We start from the raw sequence: 25,337 nt of genomic DNA on the forward strand, positions 1-25,337 counted from the left end.
TTCTTGATTTTGTATTCCCTGAGACCTGATTAAAGAATTATTTTTCACATCCGCTGTGTAATTCCTACCCCTGACACACATAGGGCAGATCCATCCTAATTTACAGCACAGCGGTTAATATACCAGTGTCACACTTGGCTTTACTGTACATGGCTGTCTCTCGCAATACTCATTGCAAAAATAAATCTCAGAATATGTTATGTACTGGGATCGCAAATGCAGTTAAAATGCCAGATAAAATGCAAAAAATCGTCACGTGTCATGTTATTTGAGAAATCTAATATTTTATTGAATAGACATCTCATATGCAGAGTATAGAACATCTGCCACAGAAAACCAGACGGGTCAAACAAAGACGTCAGCCAAGCTGACATCACAGCTAAAATACAGGAGATAACCATCAACTGCCAACAACAGTGCTAGGAAATGACAGTGCCACGTCAACGTTTCCTTCTTTAAACCAAATAAAACGCATTCGACAACATTTTACAATAAAAGATAAGCAGCGTATATGACAAAATACTACATGGAACTGCCAGGGGAAATCATGTAGTTCATTTCTTTCACATTAAGGCATCAAGACTGACCTGAACTAAAAATAAATGAAAAAGGGTCACCCCGGCTGAAGTCTGGTAGAAAGGGCAACAGTAAACCCTAGTCATTTTGATTATTGGTGTTACCTAATGCGTCAGATTGGCTGGATGAGTCCTCTCAGTCCGTCAGCAGTGTTCACTGTGTGATCCATCTTAAAACACCAATCACCAGTTGACACCTGAGAGAGATCAAATAGGTCAGAGGCCGGCTATGGCTCTAACTGTTCTCACAGTTGGAGGGCAGGCGAGGTGAGCGGATTGGCCAGAGAAGGACAAGAGATGATCGGATTGGCTGAGATATTATTAAGATACAGCAGGAATACCCTTCCAAGGGCAAAGGTCACAAGGTCAGGGGTGTGTTTCACACAGTGACACAGCGGCCGAGACTAAATCTGATTCACCGGGTACCAGCCAACTCCCAAGACAGGAGGGCAGCAAAGAGAAATCACTTTTACATCACAGGGCCGGGTGCCGCAGCATAACAGGACTATATATACACAAGCACAGGTGTTAATAGCTCCAAACCGTGAAAATGTAAGCAGGTTATCTGAAACTGGAGCACTTGCATACGTGAATGCACTGACACATTGACACCATTTTCATCATTTTGGCTCTGTATACCACCACAATGGATTTGAAATGAAACAATCAAGATGTGCTTTAAGTGCAGACTTTCAGATTTAATTTCAGGGTATTTACATCCAAATCAGGTGAACGGTATAGGAATTACAACACATTTTATATGTGGCCCCCCCTTTTTAAGGGACCAAAAATAATTGGACAAACTAACAATCATAAATCTAATTGTCACTTAATACTTGGTTGCAAATCCTTTGCAGTCAATGACAGCCTGAGGTCTGGAACCCATAGACATTACCAGACGCTGGGTTTCGTCCCTGGTGATGCTCTGCCAGGCCTCTACTGCAACTGTCTTCAGTTCCTGCTTGTTCTTGGGACATTTTTCCTTCAGTTTTGTCTTTAGCAAGTGAAATGCATGCTCAATTGGATTTAGGTCAGGTGATTGACTTGGCCATTGCAGAACATTCCACTTCTTTGCCTTAAAAAACTCTTTGGTTGCTTTCGCAGTATGCTTCGGGTCATTGTCCATCTGCACTGTGAAGCGCCGTCCTATGAGTTCTGAAGCATTTGGCTGAATCTGAGCAGATAATATTGCCCGAAACACTTCAGAATTCATCCTACTGCTTTTGTCAGCAGTCACATCATCGATAAATACAAGGGAACCAGTTCCATTGGCAGCCATACATGCCCACGCCATAACACTACCTCCACCATGCTTCACTGATGAGGTGGTATGCTTTGGATCATGAGCAGTTCCTTCCCTTCTCCATACTCTTCTCTTCCCATCATTCTGGTACAAGTTTATCTTGGTCTCATCTGTCCATAGGATGTTGTTCCAGAACTGTACAGGCTCTTTTAGATGTTTTTTGGCAAACTCTAATCTGGTCTTCCTGTTTTTGAGACTCACCAATGGTTTACATCTTGTGGTGAACCCTCTGTATTTACTCTGGTGAAGTCTTCTCTTAATTGTTGACTTTGACACAGATACGCCTACCTCCTGGAGAGTGTTCTTGATCTGGCCAACTGTTGTGAAGGGGTTTTTCTTCACCAGGGAAAGAATTCTTCTGTCATCCACCACAGTTGTTTTCCGTGGTCTTCCGGGTCTTTTGGTGTTGCTGAGCTCACCAGTGCGTTCTTTCTTTTTAAGAATGTACCAAACAGTTGATTTGGCCACACCTAATGTTTTTGCTATCTCTCTAATAGGTTTGTTTTGATTTTTCAGCCTAACGATGGCTTTCTTCACTGATGGTGACAGCTCTTTGGACTTCATATTGAGAGTTGACAGCAACAGATTCCAAACACAAATACCATACTTGAAATGAACTCTAGACCTTTTATCTGCTCCTTGTCAATGAAATAACAAACTCCCTTTATGAGGGAATAACATACACCTGGCCATGGAACAGCTGAGCAGCCAATTGTCCAATTACTTTTGGTCCCTTAAAAAGGGGGGGGCCACATATCAAAGGTGTTGTAATTCCTACACCGTTCACCTGATTTGGATGTAAATACCCTGAAATTAAAGCTGAAAGTCTGCACTTAAAGCACATCTTGATTGTTTCATTTCAAATCCATTGTGGTGGTATACAGAGCCAAAATGATGAAAATTGTGTCAATGTCCAAATATTTATGGACCTGACTGTATATATTCTTGTGTGTATGACTGAGCAGCACTAACCGTCGACGTTGCGGTTCTGTCGCCTCATTGGTCCAGGGCGGTTGCGATGTGGTGGTCGGTTGTTTCTCCGCTGGGGACCCGTGTTGGGTCGTAACGGACCTCCTTTCCTCTGATGCTAGAGATGGGGGGAAACCTTTTAAGATATATCTTTAGCATTTTCCTGCTTTATTGGACAGTTTTTAAGTGACGTGTAACAGGAAAGGCAGGGAGAGAGAGAGAGACAGTGTGAGAGAAAGAGAGAGAGAGACAGTGTGTGTGAGAGAGAGAGAGAGAGAGAGAGAGAGAGGGGGGAGGGGGGGGAAGACATGCAGCAAAAGGCCCAGGCCAGATTCAAACCCAGGTGGTTGCAGTAAGGCCTCAGCCTACACCGTATGCGCACTTATGCAGTGAGCTACCGGGGCACACACAGTTCACACAGTTCGAGATCTTATTACAGTTTTAGTGAATTCATTATCTTTTTCTAACACCCACGTCTCTCAGCATGTGTCCATCCCATCTGTTCCCCTGTCCAGCGTCTCCACGCCAGCCTGAGAAGCCCTCATCTTCCTCCTCCAGATCCATCCCCTCATCAGGCTCATTCAGCTCACTGTGGACGAGATGTGTAGATAAAACATGTATATATGAATTATTATATAATATTATATAATATAATGATATATAATATATATCAATTATATAATCATTATAATTTTAAAATGTAATAATTATATGCAATTATTAACCTTTTTTAATATGATCCAAGTGTTTTCCAGTGTGCAATGTTACCTGCTGGGCCCTAGGGGGCGCTGTGAGAGGCCACCACCAGGGATGGTGACCTTCACTCCCTCCAGCCTCTCCTGTCTCCTCCTCTCCAGGTCGTGCCTCAGGTCCCCAGGGTCACTCACCACACGCTGCCTCGGAGCGGGCTTTCAAACACACACACTATCAATCAGATGATGCATCTATTCATCTATCATCCCACATAGCAATAAGAGTGTCGATCATCCAAAACAATCATTACACATGTCCCATATACGCCATATGTCCATACAAACATGATGTTGATGCATTTCTAAGATCCATCCACCCATATAAACCCCCTACACAGACACAACAGTTGTAGCATCTGAGCAAGGTGCACATCTCTGCAGTGGAGCAGTACAGCACTGGAGATGTAAGGAGATATACTGCATTTGTCCAGGTAATGTATTCATTTAGTACATGCTTTGAACCAGTCCAATGCTCTGCCACTGAGCTATGCCCATTACGCACAGATGGTTACAAATGTTTGGCGACTGGATCCTGCAGTCTGTTTGAGTGACGCTGTGATTTGTACCTGCATGTGGCCCGCGTCGAAGAGAGGCTCAACGTCAGGGTCCATCTTGTTCATGTTCATGTTGAAACGCCTGGAGACGAAAGAGAAAGAACATGGAGGATAGATGGCACCATGGAGGTTTGTCACTCTTAGTTATCCGTGTCAATGTCAGATCATCCGAGTTTGAAGGTTGATAAGAGGTGTACGAGATGCACCTGTTCAGCGTGGGCCTCTCTGGCTCAACCTCAACTTTCGCTTCTGCACGTAAACCACCCTTTTGGGGCACGGAGAAGCGCTCATTGAGGGTTACACAATCTCCTCTAAAATAGTGTTCTGGGGAGGAAAGAACATTGAGATTTTTCAGTACCTGACCATGGATGCATACAGTGCCTGAGGTGTCAGTAGATTTGTGTTTGTCTTGACTTAAGAGATAGTTATTTGGGGTGTGTGTGTGTAGGTAACTCTTTAATGTACCAACCCTTAACTTTGTGCACAAGTGTGATGATCTCCTGGGCAAAGGTTCCAGAGTGCATGGAGTTCTCTCGGTATGTTCCAGAATGTTCCATCATGGGCAGGAAGTCGAGTCTCTGGCGGCCGACGTTGACCAGGTCCAGAGACAGCTGTCTGTCTGAGGAGTAGCACAGTTTGCTACAGGAAGGAGAAGAGGGAAATCAGCTATGGAAATCAACAGTATTGGGAGAATGGGCTCAGTTTCAAATCAACATCACAGCTGACCTCGTTCCTACCATGCATTCGTCACCGTGTAGAGTAATTGTGACAGGCCATCACCATACTTTTGTTTCAATAAGAACACACATAATAAATGATGTACCGTACCTTACCAAATAAACTTACCTTTGGTAAACAGCTCAGGGTAAACTGACTCATTAGCTGGTATATTCAACATTAGTGCTGTAAATTGTGTAATCTAAAAGTAATCTAAATTGAGGGAACTCACTTTCACTAACTCAATTTATTATTGTTTTGCAGCCCCCCCCCCCCCCCCCCGCAACAAAACACACTGTGTCGGACATGCCTTCCTGTGCACAAGATGTTTCAAGAAGGGAGGGTGAAAGTTCATGCTTTTTTCCAAACTAATATCCATGGTTGTGGTTAACGTCAGCTCTTCCACTGACATCTTGTGCTAAATGTGGATCTTGTCACTTCTGGTGGCCGCATCTTGATATAACGAGTGCTCAGTACATTGTACAATGCGGAGGACCTTCTCATCCACTGGATAACCATGTTTAATCCCCACTGATGCTTGTTCCAGTCTCCTCCGAATATCCATTGCTATGCAGCAATTACTGGGGGATGTTCAGGGGATGGCAAGCTCGCCATACATCACTGATCCACAAAATAAACGTTTTTCAAAGTCAGACATCTTGGGTTGGCATCTAAACGCATGCCGATGCTGTACTCATAATTCCTAGGAAAACTTGGGCCTCTTGCAACAGGCCTTGAATTTGATCCCTCGACTTACATCGTTACATGGTTTGAAGTGTTTCTTCGTACAATTTACAACGAAGCAAAGTGGCTGCCATCAGCTTCTACGGTCGGACTGCCATCCACCACACGTTCTTTTTCAATCTTCAACAAATGTTCCAAGGAATGAATCGTGGAAGGAATCTCATCTTGCACCTGAAGAAACACTCTTCCCCATCCAGTGGCCAGGCCAGTCCCACTGCGTGTGTGATGATCTTCCACTGAGTTACATGGTTCAAACCTTGGAGAGTGCAAATTGCTGTCGTTGCCTTAAAGTTTGTCCTGACGATACTCCAGGTCTCCAGTAACATTGAAACCTACTTCATACAGCCTTGATGGGATGGAAGTCTTGGGATTGTGCTCCTTGATCGTGCCTGTTTTGGTGCAGTGCAGGTATGTGTGCAACCTGGTCCGTCTGCGTGAGGATCGCAAGCAGGACCAGACATGAGTCAAATCTTCTGGACCCCAAATTTGCTTCAGTGATTAAGCCTCTTGTTGCTAGAATGAAAATGTCTCTGTATCATTGTTTTTCCACAGACATGAAAAGCGCATGGACGTCTTTAATCTGGATTCAGCAGATGGGGTCTCCTCAAGGACTGGTCAGTGCTCCTCTTGGCCATGCAAGACCCACTGATTGGCTTCTGTTGTGACGCATCTTCGTCATCTCTCTTCTTCCAATTTTCCACCCAGTTCCAAGCTTCACTTGCATTCTCTAGTGGTGTCCTTGCAAAGCTTGATAGCGTCAAGGAGAAATATGTGGACAAGTCTCATAGTTTACAAGTTCTTCAGAAGGCAAGGAGCGCCTTGATGTTTCACCAGTTAAGTCCGCTTTGCGCATGTGCTGAGGTCTTGCCGCGGAGGTGCAAATTTGAATACGGCCCAAGAAATTATCTAAATGTCTTCCCCACCTTTCCTGTCTCTCATACTTTCACTGTCCAATAAAATATGAAATTACCAAAAATATGAATATATAAAAAAAGGCTGGGCGTACTGATGGACATATGCTTATAGCTAGTAGTTGTGTGGTACTTAACCAGACTTGTTCTGCTGCTAGCAGGGAACCCCGACATTTTCCACTTCACATGGACCCAGAATCCAGTTCACAAACTCTGATCTACCTGACAGTCATCCAGATGCTCTTCCACGCATCCTTGTGTCGTACTATTGTTTCAGTCAATTCATTTCATCATGTCAATTTTGAACTTACCCCAAAAAGATGCCCCAAACAGTCGTAACACATTGGACCTCCATGGCCACTGGTGTGAAGGTTCTTCTGTGGCTCTTGATGATGTGAATGATCAGTAACCAACACGCTCTTGTGCTTAGTCATCCAGTCAGTAATCAAATCCTGTATTTTCCTTAATTGTTGTGCTGTTTACCGAGCAGAGCGGTCCGACTCTTCGTCCAATCTCTTGCTCGACTTACCAATGCAGGATGTTTTCTATTTCAGCAATGTATAATGAGATGTACTCAAAGGCAGAAGAAGTCTGACACTTGGCTGGTCTTCATAAATGGGCTGGTTGTATTCCAGGTCCTTGATAGAGGAGAGTTGTCCAGTGCCATTCAGTGCTTCCACTGGTGGTTGCGATATATTTCGATTTCGAGATGGAAAGATGTGTCAAATGATTATGTCAATATTGACTCTTCCTAAAGAGGATCACATGCACATCTGATTCTGAATAGCATCATCTTGTAGATCATGTTACGGAATGAGTTGCTTATATGTCTTGCTCCTTCCTCGAGATATGAAGATGGTGTGCTGTTGGTGGATTCCAAGACTTCATCATGCGAGGCTCCACCTGAGCATGGATACCAAAACAACTCCAGTTTTTGTCTTGTAAAATCTCATCCATTTGTTGAGTATCTGTTGCAGACAGAATCCTGTTTCCAGTTGTTCTCTGAGCTGTGTTTGATTGCCTGATGAAGACTTCATGCCAAAATGCATCGGTTTGAAAGGTTTCTTTTGACCGTGCCCTGACAATAAAGGCATTTCAAAATTGTTTCCTTCTTCCAACAGCCTCCAAATCTCCCAATAGCATCCTATGGTGGTCTTGAACGGTAGCATGAACTTTCACCCATGGCCCTTTAAGCTGAGGTCGGATATACTTTACCTGTTCTGGCCCATGGTTCGGTTCATGTCCACTTTGATGGTGAGCGTTTCCTCCTCTACGGCATCCGGTCTGAGGACTCTAGCATCGCCGACTTTTTTGTGTGCATTCCAACGTGGGTTGAGGTCCCTCTCTCTTGACAATCCAGGACCCATCCTGCCTTCTAGTGGTGGCCGGCCTGCTCCTCTAGGCCTGCCTGGCTCCAACCTAGGTACTTTTGGGGGTTTCTGCACCCAATCAGATTCCTCCTCTCTGGGATTGACGTCCCAGGATGGATCTCTGGATCGAAAACCCGGTCTTTGGTGCTCCTGAGGGGAATGTGATCGCCCACGAGGGAACGTTTGTGGGTGGGGCTGGTTCCTAGAGGGGCCCGTTTCCATCCTTCCACCCCGTGAAAGGTTCCCTCTGCCCCTCTGAGCCAGACTTCCCCGGCCCCTGTGTCCTTGGCTACCTCTGTCCCGCTGTCCCATTGGACCATTTCTGCCAAGTTGGACACCCATAGGGCTACTACTTTCAGGGTAGACAGGGTTTCTTATGCCATCATGATTAATCGGGCTTCTCCTTTCATTGTGACGAATCGGGCTTCTCCTTTCATTGTGACGAATCGGGCTTCTCCTTTCATTGTGACGAATCGGGCTTCTCCTTTCATTGTGACGAATCGGGCTTCTCCTGGCAACGGGATTAATCGGGCTTCTCCTGGCAACGGGATTAATCGGGCTTCTCCTGGCCTCATGAACGGGGTGACCTCTGCCCTCTTCACTAACATTGGACTTTCTGAATCTCTCCTGCGATGATCCGACCCGATGCTGCGGGTCCTCTCGACCATAGTCAATGTTCCTGTCGGAGCCTCGGTAACGGCCTGGGCCTCGGTTTCTCTGATCCTCTGCTGGTTCCCTTCGTGGTGGACCTCCACTGGTCATCTTGCCATGATCATGTTCCACAATAAGGGGGCATGGCTCCCTGACAAAGCTTCCTTGGGTGCCCCAGTGGTCCCCTGGGCCTCCTTCAAAACCCTCTAAAGGCCGATCCAGCAAGCGGGGCCGCTCTCTAAACTCTGAGTCCCTCACGTACCTGTGTTGACATAAGAGCAGGTGAAGTTGTTCAACAATGGCACAGGAAAATGGGACTGAACTACATTAAGGTTGTCAGTTATATTATGTGACATTTGTTTTCGATTGATGTATTCAAGAAAATGTGTCATTTGCATTCATGAGAGAGAAGTCTTAAGGTGATGAGTTATTAGATTAAGTTAATAGATAAAGAAGTTCGCCGAATGCAGAAGGTCAAGGAACATTATATAACTGACTAAACTAATTGAAGCCGTACAAACATGCACTACAGACGTGATCAAATATAAGCATTTTGTGTTAGATGTAACTAACATCTTGAAGAAACGTTACATCATTATAACACTACGGTTAGGAAAGTAGAATTTTCCTCCCTGTTCTTCTTCTTTGGCTCTGATCACAAAACACCACGGACTATGCAGTCCGTAATTTACCTAGGGGTCACTACTTCATCCTTCCTGTACCTGTCTGAGTGTGGGCTCTTCTCTCTTGGCAGATCCTCTCTCCGCCTGTCTTCAAATGGAACATGCATTTCTACCCCTCCCCTGTCCCTCCCCTGACTTCTTCCTTGGTCATGAAAACTCTCCCTCGGGCTCCGTTCCCTGGATCTCCCTTGCCCTCTGATCTGGTCCTCTCTCCTCCAACCCATGCTCGGGTCTCTCTTGAGGTCACAGGGATGGTGCGAGTGCGACATGGCCACAGAAGGCAACCTCTCCCTGGGAATACGCTGAGGAGAGTGAGAACTTGGATCCCTTCCTTCAAACCTTCCGTAGTCTTCTCTGAATCCGTCTCTTCCTCGACCATCTCCTTCCTCGTGGTCGAGCTTGTGTTTAGGAGAGAGCCTCCTGCATTGGGCGTAGCCCAGCTCGTGAGACGGTGAGAGGGTCCTGCGATGGTACTCCTTCAGACGGAGGTTAGGAGGATGCCCAGGCCGGTGGTGGTCTGGGGAAAGAGGCGGTCTTCTCCGGGCCTCAGGGTGGATGTCCTCCGTGAAGCGCTCTCTTCGGTCCTCTGGAATTTCCTTCCAGGGGACCCTTTCGAGGTTAACCTGAACCCTCTGGGAGTCAAAGTCAGGGTCGTCCCATGGAAACCGCTGAGAACGGCCTCCTCTGCCTTCACGTCTTCTGGGGCTCGTTCTGTACAAAGATACATTTGAAATGCATTCTTAGTGCTTGCAAACAGCTTTTAGGATGTCACATGATGTTACCTAAATTAACTGTTTATTACAATGTCACAATGCTATTTATTATGTCTATATATTAATATTTTGAATATATTTTCATAAACTTTTTTTTACCTGTGAAGATATTGAGGCGATTTTGGTCTTGACATTTTGATCACCTACTGTGCAAAACAAAACGAAGAAAAACTGTAAATTTACAGACGTTGATTTAGACGTTGATAGCTAGCTCTAGCACTAGCTAGCTCTAGCAGTGGTTCCCAACCCTGGTCCTCAGGTCACCCCGTCCTGCCTGTTTTAGATGTTTCCATTCTCCAAAACACCTGATTCAAATGAATGGTCATAAGCAGGCTTCTGAAGAGCTGGACAACGACCCATTCATTTGAATCAGGTGTGTTGGAGCAGGGAAACATCTAAAACAGGCAGGACAGGATGCCCTGAGGACCAGGGTTGGGAACCACTGCTATAGCTAGCTAGTGCTAGAGCTAGGTATACAATATCCTTACAATGACCTGTGTAGATAACCCCTCACTTTGCAAATCGTAAAAAATCATCTACACAACGATTGCGTATTATAGTAAGTGAACATTTATTGTAACAGCAAAGTAACGAGACTACCAGTCGCTAGCTAATAAATGCACTGTAGTGAATATGCTACCATATAGATCATGTATTTTGAAATAGAAAAAACAAATGTACAAATCGTATTTATATCATTACAATATAGCAAAACAACAAACAATCGAATACAAATATTTTAGTGGGAAGCATGCAGACTTACCCAAACAATATACAGTAGTTAGAATTCAGCAAACGACTGAACCAGCTAGCTAGCTAAAAGCTAACTCAGTGCACGGTCCTAGAAACGGAAAAGAAACCCTGGCTGCAAAACAACCGACACGATATAGTAATTGGACAAATGACAAGTTAATATTTCTATAGTCCTTAGAGCTAATGTTTAATGTTGAGAAACCGAAAACATGCACACATAGTGGTCGTCTTCGTTCAGCTCGCGGTTCCAAACAGATACCCCGGAAGTGTTTTCATCAGAGACCAAAACATGCCGGATAGGAAGAGTACCGCCACCGTGCGACCGTCGAAAATGTCTGCGTCAGGCCAGAGAAATAGAGGAAGAGAGATATCTCTCCATGGCTCTGTAGCATGGGCGTATCTAAAAGTTTCATTAGCCCCCCCAAAAAAAATCATAATTTTTTTATTTTCTATTTTAAATCTAAATTTGTTAATTTCTCTTCCTAAATCCCACTAGAGGACACTATTTAAAAGGATATTTAAAAAAAAATCTTCTGGGGGAACATGCCCCCGACCCCCCTAGTTTTGCTGGGTCACAGGAAAAATAATAGGTTTTATCTAGGGGCTTAGCCCCCCCAAAAGTGGGAACCTAGATTCGCCCCTGCTCTGTAGGCCAACTGGTTTGTCTGCCCGTACCTCTAAATATAACCTGATTCAACACGATAACACAGAAAGACTAGTAAATGTATTGATGAGATTTTATTGTTTATTTATCAGCAGATATATCCATGCACCACATCTATAATTTACCAGCTGCAGTGACATCTGTGTTTAGTGACATTGTGATTAACATTCTGGCCATAATCTTTCACTCTGTATACAAGCCATGAAAGGCAGGTGGACCGTTATGATACAATGCATATCAACAGCATCTGGGGGAAATGAATGAACGAGTGAGACAGATATTGCAACTCCGTAATACTGAAGACAGCAATTATAAACAGATGTAATTTCTACCTCACTGTTGAGGACATACCTCTCTACAGCCATCGAACATATTATGTCCGATTCCCTGGAACAACAGGATGAGCACACATGCTGTGCTCTACATACCCTGAGAGCAAAGTACAGTTACTGTAAATTTGAGTTTTTACATTAAAAAGAGCATGTGAAAACACCATTGTAGTCAACTTTGATTCTTTGAAAGCAGCAGAGCTGTTAAGTAGTGCGATCTGCATTACGTTTGAAAAGGCAGAGTTGTGATGTTAAGGTGCTGCTGTTGATGGATGGTTGATAGTTGACAGGTAAGACACATGTCCCCACATATTACATAGGTTAAACCTGCAGTTACTGGGTATTTTGAGATGCAGAGTAAGAGTTTTGTCCAACAGGAGCAGAGATAAGCATCTTCAGATTCTCGTGGTGCAACACAACTAGAACAGTGCACATTAAACTACAGCTAGAGCCGTTACACAGTCCACACATACACATCACTGCTCTTCTATAATCTATATTTTCTATAATTCTGAGCCTGCAAATAAAAATACAGAACAACCGCCACAACTTTTTGCACAGATTATTTTCCACACCAATTCCACACCATGGAGCACTGTTAATCTGCAGGTCCTTTACATCCTCACAAAATCAATGATGTGAAAGCACATAAACCGACAAAGCCAGGCTTTTTCTCATACGATGGTATCCACTTTCTTCAGATGCGGGATGCCAACGAATCGATAGCAGATTGAGTAACTAAAATGCTGCATATAGTTAAATAGTCAAGGATGCCAACTGTCAAGCGTACAGCAGGACAGTTTGGGCGTGTGAACACACGATCATAAACATGGACAGAAATCAACTCCAAACAGTAGTTAGTTAGACAGCAACAACCACAGCCTAGAACTATCCCCTTGACAGGCCACCGTATTTACAGAAGACAGAGTCCCCTCTAAAGATGCAACAGAATGACAACAGTCATTCTAACTCCTTACAGAATAAACGCTACAGGATATTATTAACATAAGACTGTGTCACATCATGTCACATCATAATGCCCAAAGGCAGAGTGATGACATCATCAACAATGGACACAGATCCATACAGAGTATTACGCAGCTAGGGCTGAGATTCAAAGCGTTACTTTCCTGTAGTATAATTGTGTGTGTGTTTGTTTCATGGTATTCAGCAGGTGTGTCGATACGGATGAGACCCCACACATTCAGCAGCTGTTCGTTAGGAAGGCCAGGGGAAGAGGGGGGGGGCAGGGGATGGTGGGTAATGGTGCAGATGGAGGGTCTCCAACGACCCCCCCCGAACCCTGAGGTGGGGGAGAGGGGGGGAGGGGGAGGGCGGAGGCACAGGAAGACCCTGGTCTCTCACGGTGGTCTCTCTGACCAGGGGGAGAGACCACCCTGTTGCTCCTGGCTCCTGTCTGTACCAGTCCAGTTTCAGCCCCAAGCAGTTCCCTGTAGAAGAAAGGACGAGAGGAAGAGGAGGAGTTGAGAAAGAGGAGTGGGGAAATATAGATTGATTGAAAAAGGGGTAAGTGGTTAGAGATTGTGCAACAGTATTGTTCAATTGTTAATTGTACATGTATCCTTAACCACTAACCCCTAACCCCAATCTTAACCCTTAATGCAATTCTAACATGTTACAATATTAAACCATTAACAACAATAAGGCTAGAGGTTAGTGGTTAGGGATAACAGGATTTTGAATGGGAGTGAATGGCCACGCCCCACCAGGATAAAAAAAAAACAACCTTTATGTGTGTGTGTGTGTACCTGGTTACTGGACGTCCAGTTTGCCAGGGCTGGAGCTGAGGCTATGGAGTATCTGGGAGGAGTCTCTGGCAGGGCTGGGGAAGGAGCCAGCGTTGTAGGCCTGGATCAGCAGGTTCTTGTTGAGGTCCCCAAGCCCCGCAGCACTGCTGGCCTTCAGCTTGGGGAAGGGGTGGGAGTCGACCCCCGTCTCCTGCTTGCGCCCCTGGGCGGTCAGGTCCAGCAGCTGCTCCAGGGTGCGGACGTTGCTCAGGCTGTTTAACCCCTCGGTGACCTCCTGGGAGAACTCTGGAGCGCTCATGAGCTCGTCCCTCGACACTGGGCTGCAGGAGACAGACAGGGAGATGTGAGAGAGCGACGGGCGCTGCCACAGTATGACAAACCTCCTATAGACTCGAGAGGAAGGCACGGGGGGGGGGGGCGTAGGCTGTTTTGAGATTTTCCGGCTTTTTTGTGAGGATGCGGCCGTTTAATATGCTTTTCTGGATCAAAAGTGGGGGGGGACAGATTGGCCGTTTTGCAAAAGTGGATGTATGACTGTACAACGACACCTACGCCCCTAGATAGACAGCATGTGAGGCAGGCTGGCAGCCCAGAGGAACTTGACGGAGAGACAGACAGACTCAATCAGAGATGCTGCCCACCTAACGTCCATGGACTGGACGCCGTCCGAGAGCTCATCTCCACAGCTCTTAGTCTCCAGCGGGCCCAGCGTGATGAGGGGGGAGTCCGGTGGGGCTGGAACGGGTGTAACGTCCGCCCCCGCATCCTCCTCGTACCCTCCTCCAGCCAGCCCCCTCACCTCAGGCACACCTGTGGGGTGAGAAGGGACACACAGTTGTGAACGTGTCCGTGGGCCGGGATTCAGGCCTGCTTAGCTGAGAGTGAGGCAGTGGGCACCACAGGGGGGCGCCCCGGGTTCGGATCAACAGGCTGGGCTCGCCTGCTTGACGTGGGGCTTCGGTTTCTTTTGGGTGAAAATATAGTGTAAACATATTTCACATGATGGACTCACTGTCTGCGTGTCAACCTCAGTGCATCAGCTTTCATGAACTGGCCCGGCTCAGGTTCGGATTTATACAGAACACCTGTTGGCTTTGGGTCGGACTCGGTTACTGCACTCTTGAACTCGGGTCGGGTTCAGACTGGAACATGTGTCCCTGGACGCAGTCTTGTGCTCAGCCCACCTGTGCAGCCTAGTACAGTCTAGTACAGCCTAGTGCAGGGTAGTGCAGCCTAGTACAGCCTAGTACAGCATAGTGCAGGGTAGTGCAGCCTAGTACAGTCTAGTAAAGTCTAGTACAGTCTGCTGCTCAGCCCACCTGTACAGCCACCGGAGGGAGCTCTCGAGCTGCAAGCCTCTCAGTCTGCTGAGTCACACTGCAGCTGAGTCAGATCAGGACGGCGTGTGTGTGTGTGTGTGAGTACCTTGTGCAGAGGAGGGGGAGTCAGCTTCAGTCTTCCGGGTCCTCTTCATAATCTCCTCAATACGCTGCAGGGAGGGAGTTCAGATGTCTCAGGTCCAAAGGCTTCATCAGGACTGCACTGAGACCGTACTCTAGGATGGTGTGGACGTGCCTTTTGTGTGGCTTTATCAGTTTGAATGTGTGTGTCGGTGTGTGTGTGTGTGTGTGTGCGCGGGTGCATCTTAGTGAACGTGTGTTTATGTGGGCATGTGTTGTCTATCAGCGTGGGTCTGTGTGTATGTGTATGTGAGTGTATCAGTGTGTGTGTGTGTGTCAGTGTGTGTGTGCGTTACCTTCTTTCTCAGCAGTCTCTCCTGCTCCTCCTGTATGTGCCGACGTTCTCTATCCTGTCTCTTCCTCTCCGCCTCCCTCTGGGCATGCAGGAATGCCTTCTCTCTCTGAACACACACACACACACATACATGGACAAACACACACACACCTATGAGGTTCCTCTCTTTCTGATATCCAAATGTAAACGAGGCATATGAATGGGCTCAGACGCCCTCTGACAGATGAACTTGACCCCCTGACCTCTCTGTCCAGCTGGTCCTGCATGTCTCTCAAGCGTCGCTCCTTCATCCTCCGGTCCTCCTCCTCTTTGTTCCTCCTCTCCACCTCCTGCCTCTCTCTCTCCTCCTCTGCTCTGCGGGCCTCCGCCTCCTGCCGCTCCTGGGCCTCCTCCCGCCTCCTCAGCTCCTCCTCTGCCTTCAATCTGGGAAGAGAGGCAGGTCAGCGATATGGTTACCTGGGTTACTGTCACCGAGCACCTCTCATCCCCCCAGCCCCTAGTGCCCTTCTTGTTCCCCCAGCACACCCCTCTTCCCCCCAGCCCACATCTCGTCCCCCCAGCCCCCAGCCCTCAGTGCCCTTCTTGTTCCCCCAGCACACCCATCTTCCCCCCCAGCCCACCTCTCATCCTCCTGCCTCCTCTTCTCCTCCTGCTCCTTCTGCACCCGGGCCAGGCGCCGGCGCTCCGCCAGCAGCCTGGATGCTTCCTCCGCATCGGTTGTCCCGGCAACATTCCTGCCCGTGGGCGTGCCAGGAGACTCTGTGTGTGGGGGGGGGGGGGGGGGGAGAGAGAAGAGAGGAGGGAGGAGAGGGAGTGTGCAGACAGAGAGACGGAGGTTATCGACCTTGGGGAGGTATGGGTGTGTGTGTGTGGTGCTCTACAAAAGGGTAGCTCAGGTTACAGACTCTCCTCTCAAGGACAGAACATCCATCTGAGCCAGCAGTCTCCTCCTTGTTGTCTCTGTCTGTCTACCTGTCTGTGGGCCTCCATCCTATCAGCAGCCTATCAGCATATCAGCAGCCATCCCACAGACAGGGCACTAATGGATGGCGGTTTTTGGGAGGATACACTATCAATCACTCAATTACTAATGGACATAAAATGTGATGGATTTGTACAGTACGTATCACATTCGTACCTGCTCCAAGGTCTCTGCTGGTGGATTTAGGGATCTTCCTATCCAGGGTTCCATGACCTTTGCCCTCGGCGTGACCCCTGTCCTGGTTGCCATCGGTGACCGGGGTGGTCGCCCTCTGTCGGAGGGGGGAGGGCGGGTACTGGCCGGGGGAGCAGGGAGACTGGGCACGGCTTTTGGTGGACCTGACTCTGGAAACCAAGGCGACAGGGGGTCACCTTTGCTGTCGACCGTCCCACATGGTTCTGTTGTGTGTGTGACTGTGTGTGTGCGTTTGTGTGTATGTGTATCACTATGTGTGTGTACCTCTTAGGCGTTCCCAGGCCTTTGCTCTGAGCCCTGGGGGAGGAGCTTCGGGTGGGCGTGGTCGGAGATTCCAGCCGCCTCATGGCAGAGTCCGGCCCACAGGGGGCGGGGCTCTTCTCTGTCTGTAACAGAGCAGCACAAACATACACAGACGTTGTGCTAGGCCTCAGCTAGGCCCCCAGAGGTGAAGCCACAGGTGTAGTGAGCTGAGGGTGGAGAGCGTTTGTACGGACCGTTGGTGTCCTAGCGGCCCCTCTGGTGTCGTCGGACACACTCTTCCTATTGGCCCTCTGGGGACTGGGCGACGCTAGGAGACGGACACAATGGCACACACAAAATAAAGAAAACACACACACACAAACACACAAATACAGAATTGTGCTTGAAAAAGGCTTGGTCCTTAAAAAAAAGGACCAAGCATTCCTCACACTGGTTATTTTGAACAGAAAGACTGAATGGAGTGTTGGGTTGTGGGCCTGGTCAAAGCTAGTCTGACTCCGCCCTACCTCTGTCTGGTGACTGCAGATTGGCTGAGGAGTTAGAGAGACGTTTGCTGATTGGTGGATCTGACGGGGGTGCAGTCAGGAAGTCACACGCTGCAGACAGGTGAGGAGGTCAGAGGTCAGTGAAACGTTTGTTTCCAAGGTGACTGATAAATACATACTAATAAACTCCATACTATCTGGGCGTTCCTGATTTGTTTTTGCTGTAACAGATAACAGTTATCCCACTACGACCCCATACGTCAACGCTCCAGAATACAAACAGTCACAAATACCACCAAGGTAACCAAGACAGAAACCAATCTCACAAATGTGTGGACATGCAGAAGGAGAAATGTCTCTCTTGTCTGTGGTGAGAAACTGCGGGGGTGGGGTGGAAGTGGGGGCGTACTGGAAACTGCTCCAGGCGCAGTCTGGTCTGGGGGAGAAGGGAGGCCCACCCCCCCACTGAGATACAGCCAGTCTCTCATCTAGGGATTTCTAAACATCGCCATAGGCCAGGAAATACACAAGACCTTTGTTCTGTTTGGGGGGGAGGGGTTCATTCAGCACCATGGTGTGATGGAAAGTAAAAACTAGATTACTCCACCATGTGGGTGTTTCTTTACGGAATCAAACACTAAAAACATCATACAGACACATCTCACAAACACAAATTCAGGTCTTTGTATTGTATACACACTCGGGGTGTGTATACAATGATCACAGTCAAACGAAATACACATACAATCATACACAAACACACACATTCATGTTCCAGAATACAGCAGTCCACTCTCAAAGAAAAACACACAAAAGAACATCCACATGCAGGCAGGAATAGATCGGGGAGTGTGGGGAGGATGGGAGTGACACACGGGGGGAAGAGGTGGTATGTACCGTTCCTGGATTGGCTGGGACTGGTAGCAGCAGGGAGCTCATTGGACTGAGCTGAGCCAATGGCATGAGAGGGCGGGGTCTTAGGGTTACCTGGGCAGCAGGTGTAGCAGAGTAGAGAAAGCAAAGCATTACACTCTCCCTTTCATCATCACATGCTGCACGCACACACACACACACACACAAACATGGATATTTCTCTCTCACACACACACACACACACACACAAACATGGATCTTTCAGACACACACACACACAATTCCTGCAGTCAGTAACTCTATGTCCTCTAATACAGTGCAACTGTGTAAGCTGAGAGCCTGCTGTTTCTGCTGCAGTGAAGCCTACAGTGAACTGATCCCAGACCAGGTCCTCCACCCCAACGCTGGGCAGCCAGGAAGACAGGATCTGGCCACAGATCTCAGGTCAACAGTGGCAGCAGACAAGCTGATGGGGGGATGCGAGGTGAATAATTGATGGCATTATGGACGCACCACTGAGTTTGGCGACTGCACTGCTACATGACGGCAGCAGCAGCATGGAAACACACACACACACGCACCCAAACACACATGCTGTCAAATATAGCCAAAACAATGCCTCCACATTAGCTAGGCCCTGTACGAGAGTGTGTCGGAGGTTGTGTGCGTGTGTATCTGTGTGTGTGACACAGGACATAGATGAGTCGCGAGGCGGTAGACAATAACACACCGATGGGTGTTTACAGACACAGTAAATATCCCCCGTAGATGTGTGTGTGTACATGTGTGTGGCCTCTCTTTCTGTCAAGGTTAGATGCGTATCTCATCCTGGGAATTATACCGGTCTGGAGGCCCGCTGAGGCACTGCCAGGAAATAAACCACATTCAGACATCTACACACACACTCTTCTTCACAGCACCTTTGATGAGATAAGACACACACACACACACGCACACACACTTCAGACACAGCACTAGGGAGCCAGACACACACCTGTAACACGTTAACAGGTTGCAAATCTTAACTGTCTTGCCAAAGTCAAACCCACACATGTCCATTGTACTCAACAATTCTTCAAATTCATTTATCGATGGCAAGTCAAATTGATGTGTTCAAGCGTCGCACACCATCCATTTACTGTTGTCAAACAGTGACATGTGTCTGCGACATGTTTTTACCATGTCGCCGTCTCACACACATACAGCCACGAACACACACACAAAACACAATCCAGTCTCTCTCAAAGGAAATTGAAGACAAAAGCGCTGTCCTCCCCTGCATTGCAGCCTCCACACCCTTTTCTAGCCTCTGTCCCCTCTCTTTCTTTCTCTCCCTGGTCGCTCGTCTTCCTCCCCCTATTCTCCCCCCTTTCAAAACCTCTCTATCGCTCTTTTTCTGCCTCTGTTCTTATTTTTCTAATTGATCCACTTCCCTGTCACTCCATCTCTCTCCATCTCTGCATCTCTCTATTTCTCCGTCTCTCTCTCTGTCTTTCCTCAATGTCTTGTTTCCATCTCTTTAATCAGTCCCCACCCTTTCCCATCCCCCACCCCTCTATATCTCCCACCCCTCCTGACCCCTACACCCCCCCCCCCCACCTCCAACAACAAGACCCCCTTCAAAGCCATCTCCCCTCTCTTGTCTTTGCCCTTTAAAAACCTACTTCCCTGCTGGCCTGCATGTGTGTGTGTGAGTGTGTGGGTACTCACCCTCCACCCCTCCTGGTGGCCCTCCCCAGGTCCAGCGCTTGGGCCTGTTGTCCAGGGCGTCCCCCCTCCTGTCTCGGTCTCCTGCCCTCCGGCGAACCAGGGCCTCCAGCCTCTCCTTCTCGTTACGTTCCAAAACAGGGTAAAAGAGACACTCTCTTACCGAGCCGTCGCTACGGCGACGGGCGCCCGGCGACGGGCACGGAGACAGATGCGCCATGGTTACCGCACAGCAGCAGCAGCAGCAGCAACCTCGCCCTGCTCTCCTCCAAACGGTTCGTTCGTTCGCTCCGTTCTCTCACTCTGTCCCCCGTGATGAATAAAACAAGATCTCTCCGTTCTCCTATTCTCTTCCTCTCTCTCTCTCTCTCTCTTTCTCTCTCTGTTTGCTGCTCCCTCTAGGTACCTCTGACGCTCTCTGCCTCTCTCCTTCCCTTTGCTCTCATTCACCCCACCCTCCTTCTGCTCACCCCTCCCTTTCTCTCTCTCTCTCTCTCTCTCTCTCTCTCTCTCTCTCTCTCTCTCTCTCTCTCTCTCTCTCTCTCTCTCTCTCTCTCTCTCTCTCTCTCTCTCTCTCTCTCTCTCTCTCTCTCTCTCTCTCTCTCTCTCTCTCTCTCTCTCTCTCTCTCTCTCTCTCTCTCTCTCACTCTCTCTCTATGATGACTGAGTCTATTTCAGATAGCACTTAGCCAGACAGAGGGACAACACATCACCCCTCCCATCCCCCTTCTGGTCGATGAAACCGTGCACACAGGCTCTCGCAGGGGAGCATGCATGCACGTACCCAAAAACGTCATGACACGCCGAAGGACTAGGCACCAATACAGGCTGCATCCAAAAACCTAAGCCTTTATTTCTCTTTCGCAGTTAGCTGTCTCTCTCTCTCTGTTGTCCCCTCTCTTTTGCTGCTTCCATCCCTCTATACATCCCTCTACCCAACCCTCTCTACATCCCTCTCTACATCCCTCTCCCCATCTCTGTTATTCTGTTCTGATGTAATTAACCTGCGACAGACATATCCCATGCTTCCTTGCTGTCTCTCATCTCCAATTCATAATATTACCTACATTAGTGCAGATAATGGAGATGCAGTTCATGGAGTGCGTGTGTGTGTGTGTGTGTTTATTCAAGAACTCCTGGCAGCTCAGGGGTGAATGCAGAATTAGAAGGAAGGGAATGCCCACCTCTGGAGGAGAGGGGGGGGTTCAAACCTAAATGCAGTCACACACACAGCACTGCAGGAGGGGAGGAAGAGAGGAGGGGAAAAACTGAGAGGGGGTGGGGTGAAGAGATCGATGAGAGGGGGATTAAATGAGAGAGAAGGAGAGAGGTCAAATTAAACAAGAGTGAGACACAGAGTGTGGAACAAGAAAAGGAGAAACAGTGATGGAGAAACAGATTGAAAGAGAACTTTAGGGAGAGTGAAACATGTATTGAGAGAGGGGAGAGAGACACTGATATTAGGAGGAGCAGAGTCATTTAAGGTGAAAGCAGACTAAGCAACTAAGACAAAACAGAACCAGGACTCAAAAAGAACCTGTCTCTGGGTTCCATAGAGACAAACCTCTCTCCGGGAAGTACTCTACACCCAGTAAACACATTCAGATTATCAAACCTTTTATGAGCTATTGTTTTATTGAAATGGACCAGTTATCCTACATTCAAAACAAACAACATATTTTACACCATGCAAATCCATGTTCTATTCAAATCCTCAACCTTGCCTTTACCGAGAGAGAGAACCAAGCTACCAAATGTAACACATAAGAACATAAGATGTTCACTAAACAAATACACATAAAATTATGTGAAGGATTCTACTCAACAGATGTATACATGAAGTTGGATTCCAGGAAAGCGACTCATGATACACTAGCGATGATGTCATTTTGCTTCCCAAAAGGCCTCCCAATCAATGTCAGTATGTGTGTTTCTGAAGGGGGGGGGGGGGGGGGGGTCTGTGACAGGGGGTGTTGGAGGAGGGTACGAGGCATCGGGGATGAGGGTGGAAGACGGGGGGTTGTCTGAGATTACATGCTCTAAATCAATGCTCAGAAACAGAAACACCCCCATGAGCCGAGAATGGATTGATCCTCCTCCAGAGGTTGAGCCCTGGTTGACTCTACTGTCACTGGGAGAGAGGGGGCTGGTAAACATCAAAACTGCTTAGCATTTGGAACAGCTGGGAACAGCTGGGTACCGACAAAGATGCTAACCAGAATCACGGACACGTCAGGAGACAGGAAATGTAGAGGTGTGTGTAAGCTTTATGACACGCACACACAGATTTTCAACTGAGTCGCATATCAACTACTGTATGTAAACCTTTAAATCCTCATTCAAGTTCTACCTGATAGAATTAAGAGAGGAAAACCCAGATATGTTATCTATGCGTGTGCAGAACAAACTATTATTCCGACAGACAATAAGCATTATCCCACACAGCGGGGAAAAGTCTTCAGTGGAGATCATGCATTTGTCCTGGGCGAGGTTTAATCAATACCGTGGATATCGACCCCGAGCAGTTTTGTTCTGTTATGGAAAACAGCCTGTCTGTTCAGCTCTCGCTACCCAGGAGAACTCTGTTCAACTTTCTTTTGTTCTGCTTCATTTCATTTGGAAACGGTTGTCTATCTGGGGAGAACAAACGAGCCTAGCTGAGCCAGGGAAAAGAACCCATTGCCCACAAGAGTGACTGCAGATGGCCGCGAGGCTAGGAAGGGACGAGTATGAAGAATGAATAAAGGCACTGGACAAAATAATCGAGAGGAGACGAAGACACGTAGAGACACAGGGTTAGGAGCGGCGCCAGCAGAACTGCGGCGTCATCCGTTTGACCTCTGACCTTTTCGCCCTCGGCGTGCTGGCGTCTCTTCTCCTCCGCTGCGGCCCTGCGGTCCTGCTCCCTCCTCCTCTGCTCCCCCATCCTCCTCCCGCGCTCCTCGGCGCTGCGCTCCAGACGCTGCTGCGCGCGGAGCTCCTTCTCGCGCAGCAGCTCGGGGAGAGCTGGACACAAGCACACACACACACACACACGCACACACACACGCACACACACACACGCACACACACACACGCACACACACACACACACGCACGCACACACACACACACGCACACACACACACACACGCACACACACACACACACACACACGCACACACACACACACGCACACACACACACACACGCACACACACACACACGCACACACACACACACACACACACACCAAGCACACACACACACACACACACACACACACACACACGCACACACACGCAAGCACACAAGCACACACACACACGCAAGCACACACACACACACAAGCACACACACACACACACACACACCAAGCAAGCACACACACACACACACACACACACACACGCACACACACGCAAGCACACAAGCACACACAAGCACACACACACACACACACACACACACCAAGCAAGCACACACACACACACAAGCACACACACACACACACACACACACACACACCAAGCAAGCACACACACACACACGCAAGCACACGCACACACGCAAGCACACGCACACACCAAGCAAGCACACACGCACAAGCACACACACACACACGCAAGCACACGCACACACCAAGCAAGCACACACGCACAAGCACACACACACACACAAGCACACACACACACACAAGCGCACACACACACACGAGCAAGCACACATACACACACGCACACAAGCAAGCACACACACGCAAGCAAGCACACATGCACACACACACACAAAAACATTCAGGTTTCCATATACGTTGCGTATGGAACGTGTGGCGTGTGAATTGCGTAAACTAACATGCACGGTTCATAACTAGCTTGTGGGTGAGCACAAGTCAAGAATTCCTTCGCTTCAGACTGCGTGTCTGCGTGCGAGATGTAGAGGGACATAGAAGGAGAGATAAAAGAGGGATGGAGAGCCCACTGCACGGTGACAGATGACAGATAGACCCCATGCCACCCCTCCAGCTGGAGCGGTACTCATACCCTGCGTCTTCTCTTTCTCCTCCCTCCTCTCTTTCGCTGACTGAGTTCTGTCCATACGAGGCGACCCTGGGGGATGGTGAAGGGGGGGGGGGGGTATAGGTAGGTAAAATTATGATTTATGACTCTCCACACTGACTGGTTATGTAGAGGCAGACCAAGATACGCTTTTCACAAAACGAGGCTCTCTCTCTCTCTCTCTCTCTCTCTCTCTCTCTCTCATGTTCTCCCAAATCTATAATTGGCTCTTGGACGGAACGGCTAATCTAAAATGGCACTTTGAGGGAATTGCTCATCTAAAATGGCTTTTTGAATCTGTCATGGGCAACACGTGACGACTCGCCTTCATGATTCTTGATTACAGGCAGTCTTTACTCCCAGGAACATTGCAAGACCTAAAGCCGACTGCTAATCTGTCCTCGTGGTAGTAAGGACTTTGTGGCTGTACCACCCCACACAGAGTCACTGCACATATCCCATTAGAAATGTATATGAAGAGGTTATTTACCTGCTGGGCTGCTGTGATTGGATGACATTCTGGAAGGAGATGTGAGCTCACTGGTGGACTGCCTTGTCCCAGTGATTGGGGGAGGGCTCAGGGCATCTGTATGGAGGGCATGGTAATCACTTATGATTCATAGTCATCCACTGCTCGAACAGCGTATGTTGACATGCTACACGCACAGGTGCCCCGTGCAGTGTTTTAGAAATCCATGCCATATTGAGACTTGTCATATACCATAACTTAACAGACAAAAACTAAGCAACAAGACACAACAAAGAAACATATTACAGAGAAACTAACAAGCTTTGTCGGCTGGTATGACAGTTCAACGGTATGTTGTCCTAAACGAACACACGCGCAGTGCTCAGATTCATTTAATATGTCAATTTATGCAAATCCATGCAAAGTAAAATCATGCCCATGGCATCAGAACATCCTAATATCTCTTCAATCAAACATAGAATCATGGAGCATGGTAACAATATCAATTAACTATATGCTGCATGTCGTTACTGAATCATTGTAATAACAAATGCCAGTTGAGGCTAAAAGATGACAGCAACATCAATACAAATATCCAGCCCCACCGCATTATATTTCAAACCGGACCTCACCTGTCATCTCACGACCAACTAGCACCGGTGCGACTGTCATCTCTGCTTCTTCCACGCCTCTAATCAATACTCTTTTTCCGCAGACTGTTAGGAGGCCCAGCTGAAAATCAAGGCAGAAAGCTATGAACTGAACGGAAGCAGACTTCTCGGTGAAAGAGAGAGAGAGCGAGCGGCCAAATGCTTTTCAGCGTCTCACGGGGATCTGTAATTCAGTGCATCGTGTAAATGTGGCATTTAATGTTTACATCCAGATGCGCAGGACATCGGAGCTATTTTTGGTGACTGTCTGGGTGCCCGAGGAGCGCACGTGCCATCAATGCAGCCCCAGGGTAATATGACATCATTATTTGCAAGGATGTGAAAGTGCGTGCATGACTGGTCAATTTTTCCCTAGATATCACACATGCAGTCACATACTCTT

General features: G+C 47.9%; 2 protein-coding genes across 9 annotated transcripts; both read right to left on the bottom strand.

The window, feature by feature from the left end:
- Nucleotides 1-264: 264 nt before the first annotated feature.
- On the bottom strand, nt 265-11,052 carry zgc:112982 (uncharacterized protein LOC503771 homolog). Of its 3 annotated transcripts, none has more exons than XM_062479400.1 (11): nt 10,766-11,049; nt 10,102-10,145; nt 9,269-9,940; nt 7,741-8,808; nt 4,623-4,792; nt 4,360-4,477; nt 4,166-4,235; nt 3,616-3,755; nt 3,322-3,436; nt 2,851-2,965; nt 265-772 (listed from the first exon to the last, which is right to left on the bottom strand). In XM_062479400.1, the coding sequence occupies exons 2-11, from the start codon at nt 10,134-10,136 to the stop codon at nt 759-761; spliced, it is 2,517 nt and encodes an 838-aa protein (XP_062335384.1). In that variant the 5' UTR covers nt 10,137-10,145; nt 10,766-11,049; the 3' UTR covers nt 265-758. The 3 variants fall into 3 exon arrangements, with proteins under 3 accessions (XP_062335384.1, XP_062335385.1, XP_062335386.1); XM_062479401.1 differs by having other exon boundaries at nt 10,102-10,148; XM_062479402.1 differs by lacking the exon at nt 265-772 and having other exon boundaries at nt 2,849-2,983; nt 3,267-3,436; nt 10,766-11,052.
- A 1,192-nt stretch (nt 11,053-12,244) lies between these two features.
- Nucleotides 12,245-25,068, bottom strand: map7d2b (MAP7 domain containing 2b). 6 transcript variants are annotated; one of them, XM_062479677.1, is made up of 17 exons: nt 24,917-25,068; nt 24,306-24,401; nt 23,801-23,866; nt 22,624-22,784; nt 19,782-19,896; nt 18,096-18,185; nt 17,220-17,309; nt 16,947-17,020; nt 16,714-16,835; nt 16,411-16,598; nt 15,893-16,031; nt 15,515-15,695; nt 15,274-15,378; nt 14,943-15,006; nt 14,159-14,327; nt 13,518-13,837; nt 12,245-13,199 (listed from the first exon to the last, which is right to left on the bottom strand). In XM_062479677.1, the coding sequence occupies exons 1-16, from the start codon at nt 24,954-24,956 to the stop codon at nt 13,522-13,524; spliced, it is 2,016 nt and encodes a 671-aa protein (XP_062335661.1). In that variant the 5' UTR covers nt 24,957-25,068; the 3' UTR covers nt 12,245-13,199; nt 13,518-13,521. The 6 variants fall into 6 exon arrangements, with proteins under 6 accessions (XP_062335661.1, XP_062335660.1, XP_062335662.1 ...); XM_062479676.1 differs by having other exon boundaries at nt 13,496-13,837; XM_062479678.1 differs by lacking the exon at nt 23,801-23,866 and having other exon boundaries at nt 13,496-13,837.
- Nucleotides 25,069-25,337: the final 269 nt, after the last annotated feature.

Source organism: Osmerus eperlanus, chromosome 15, assembly GCF_963692335.1.
Source record: "Osmerus eperlanus chromosome 15, fOsmEpe2.1, whole genome shotgun sequence".
Classification (NCBI taxonomy): domain Eukaryota; kingdom Metazoa; phylum Chordata; class Actinopteri; order Osmeriformes; family Osmeridae; genus Osmerus; species Osmerus eperlanus.

Bases quoted from the DNA above. Each gene is read 5' to 3' on its own strand.
- zgc:112982 (XM_062479400.1), bottom strand. From the start codon at position 10,136: ATGTCAAGACCAAAATCGCCTCAATATCTTCACAG. The intron at 9,941-10,101 runs GTAAAAAAAAGT...ATCTTTGTACAG, and splicing joins TCGCCTCAATATCTTCACAG to AACGAGCCCCAGAAGACGTG. The intron at 4,478-4,622 runs GTTGGTACATTA...TTTCCTCCCCAG, and splicing joins ACTTGTGCACAAAGTTAAGG to AACACTATTTTAGAGGAGAT.
- map7d2b (XM_062479677.1), bottom strand. From the start codon at position 24,956: ATGACAGTCGCACCGGTGCTAGTTGGTCGTGAGATGACAG. The intron at 24,402-24,916 runs GTGAGGTCCGGT...CCCTCCATACAG, and splicing joins AGTTGGTCGTGAGATGACAG to ATGCCCTGAGCCCTCCCCCA. The intron at 15,379-15,514 runs GTCAGGGGGTCA...GTGTGTGTTCAG, and splicing joins AGGACCAGCTGGACAGAGAG to AGAGAGAAGGCATTCCTGCA.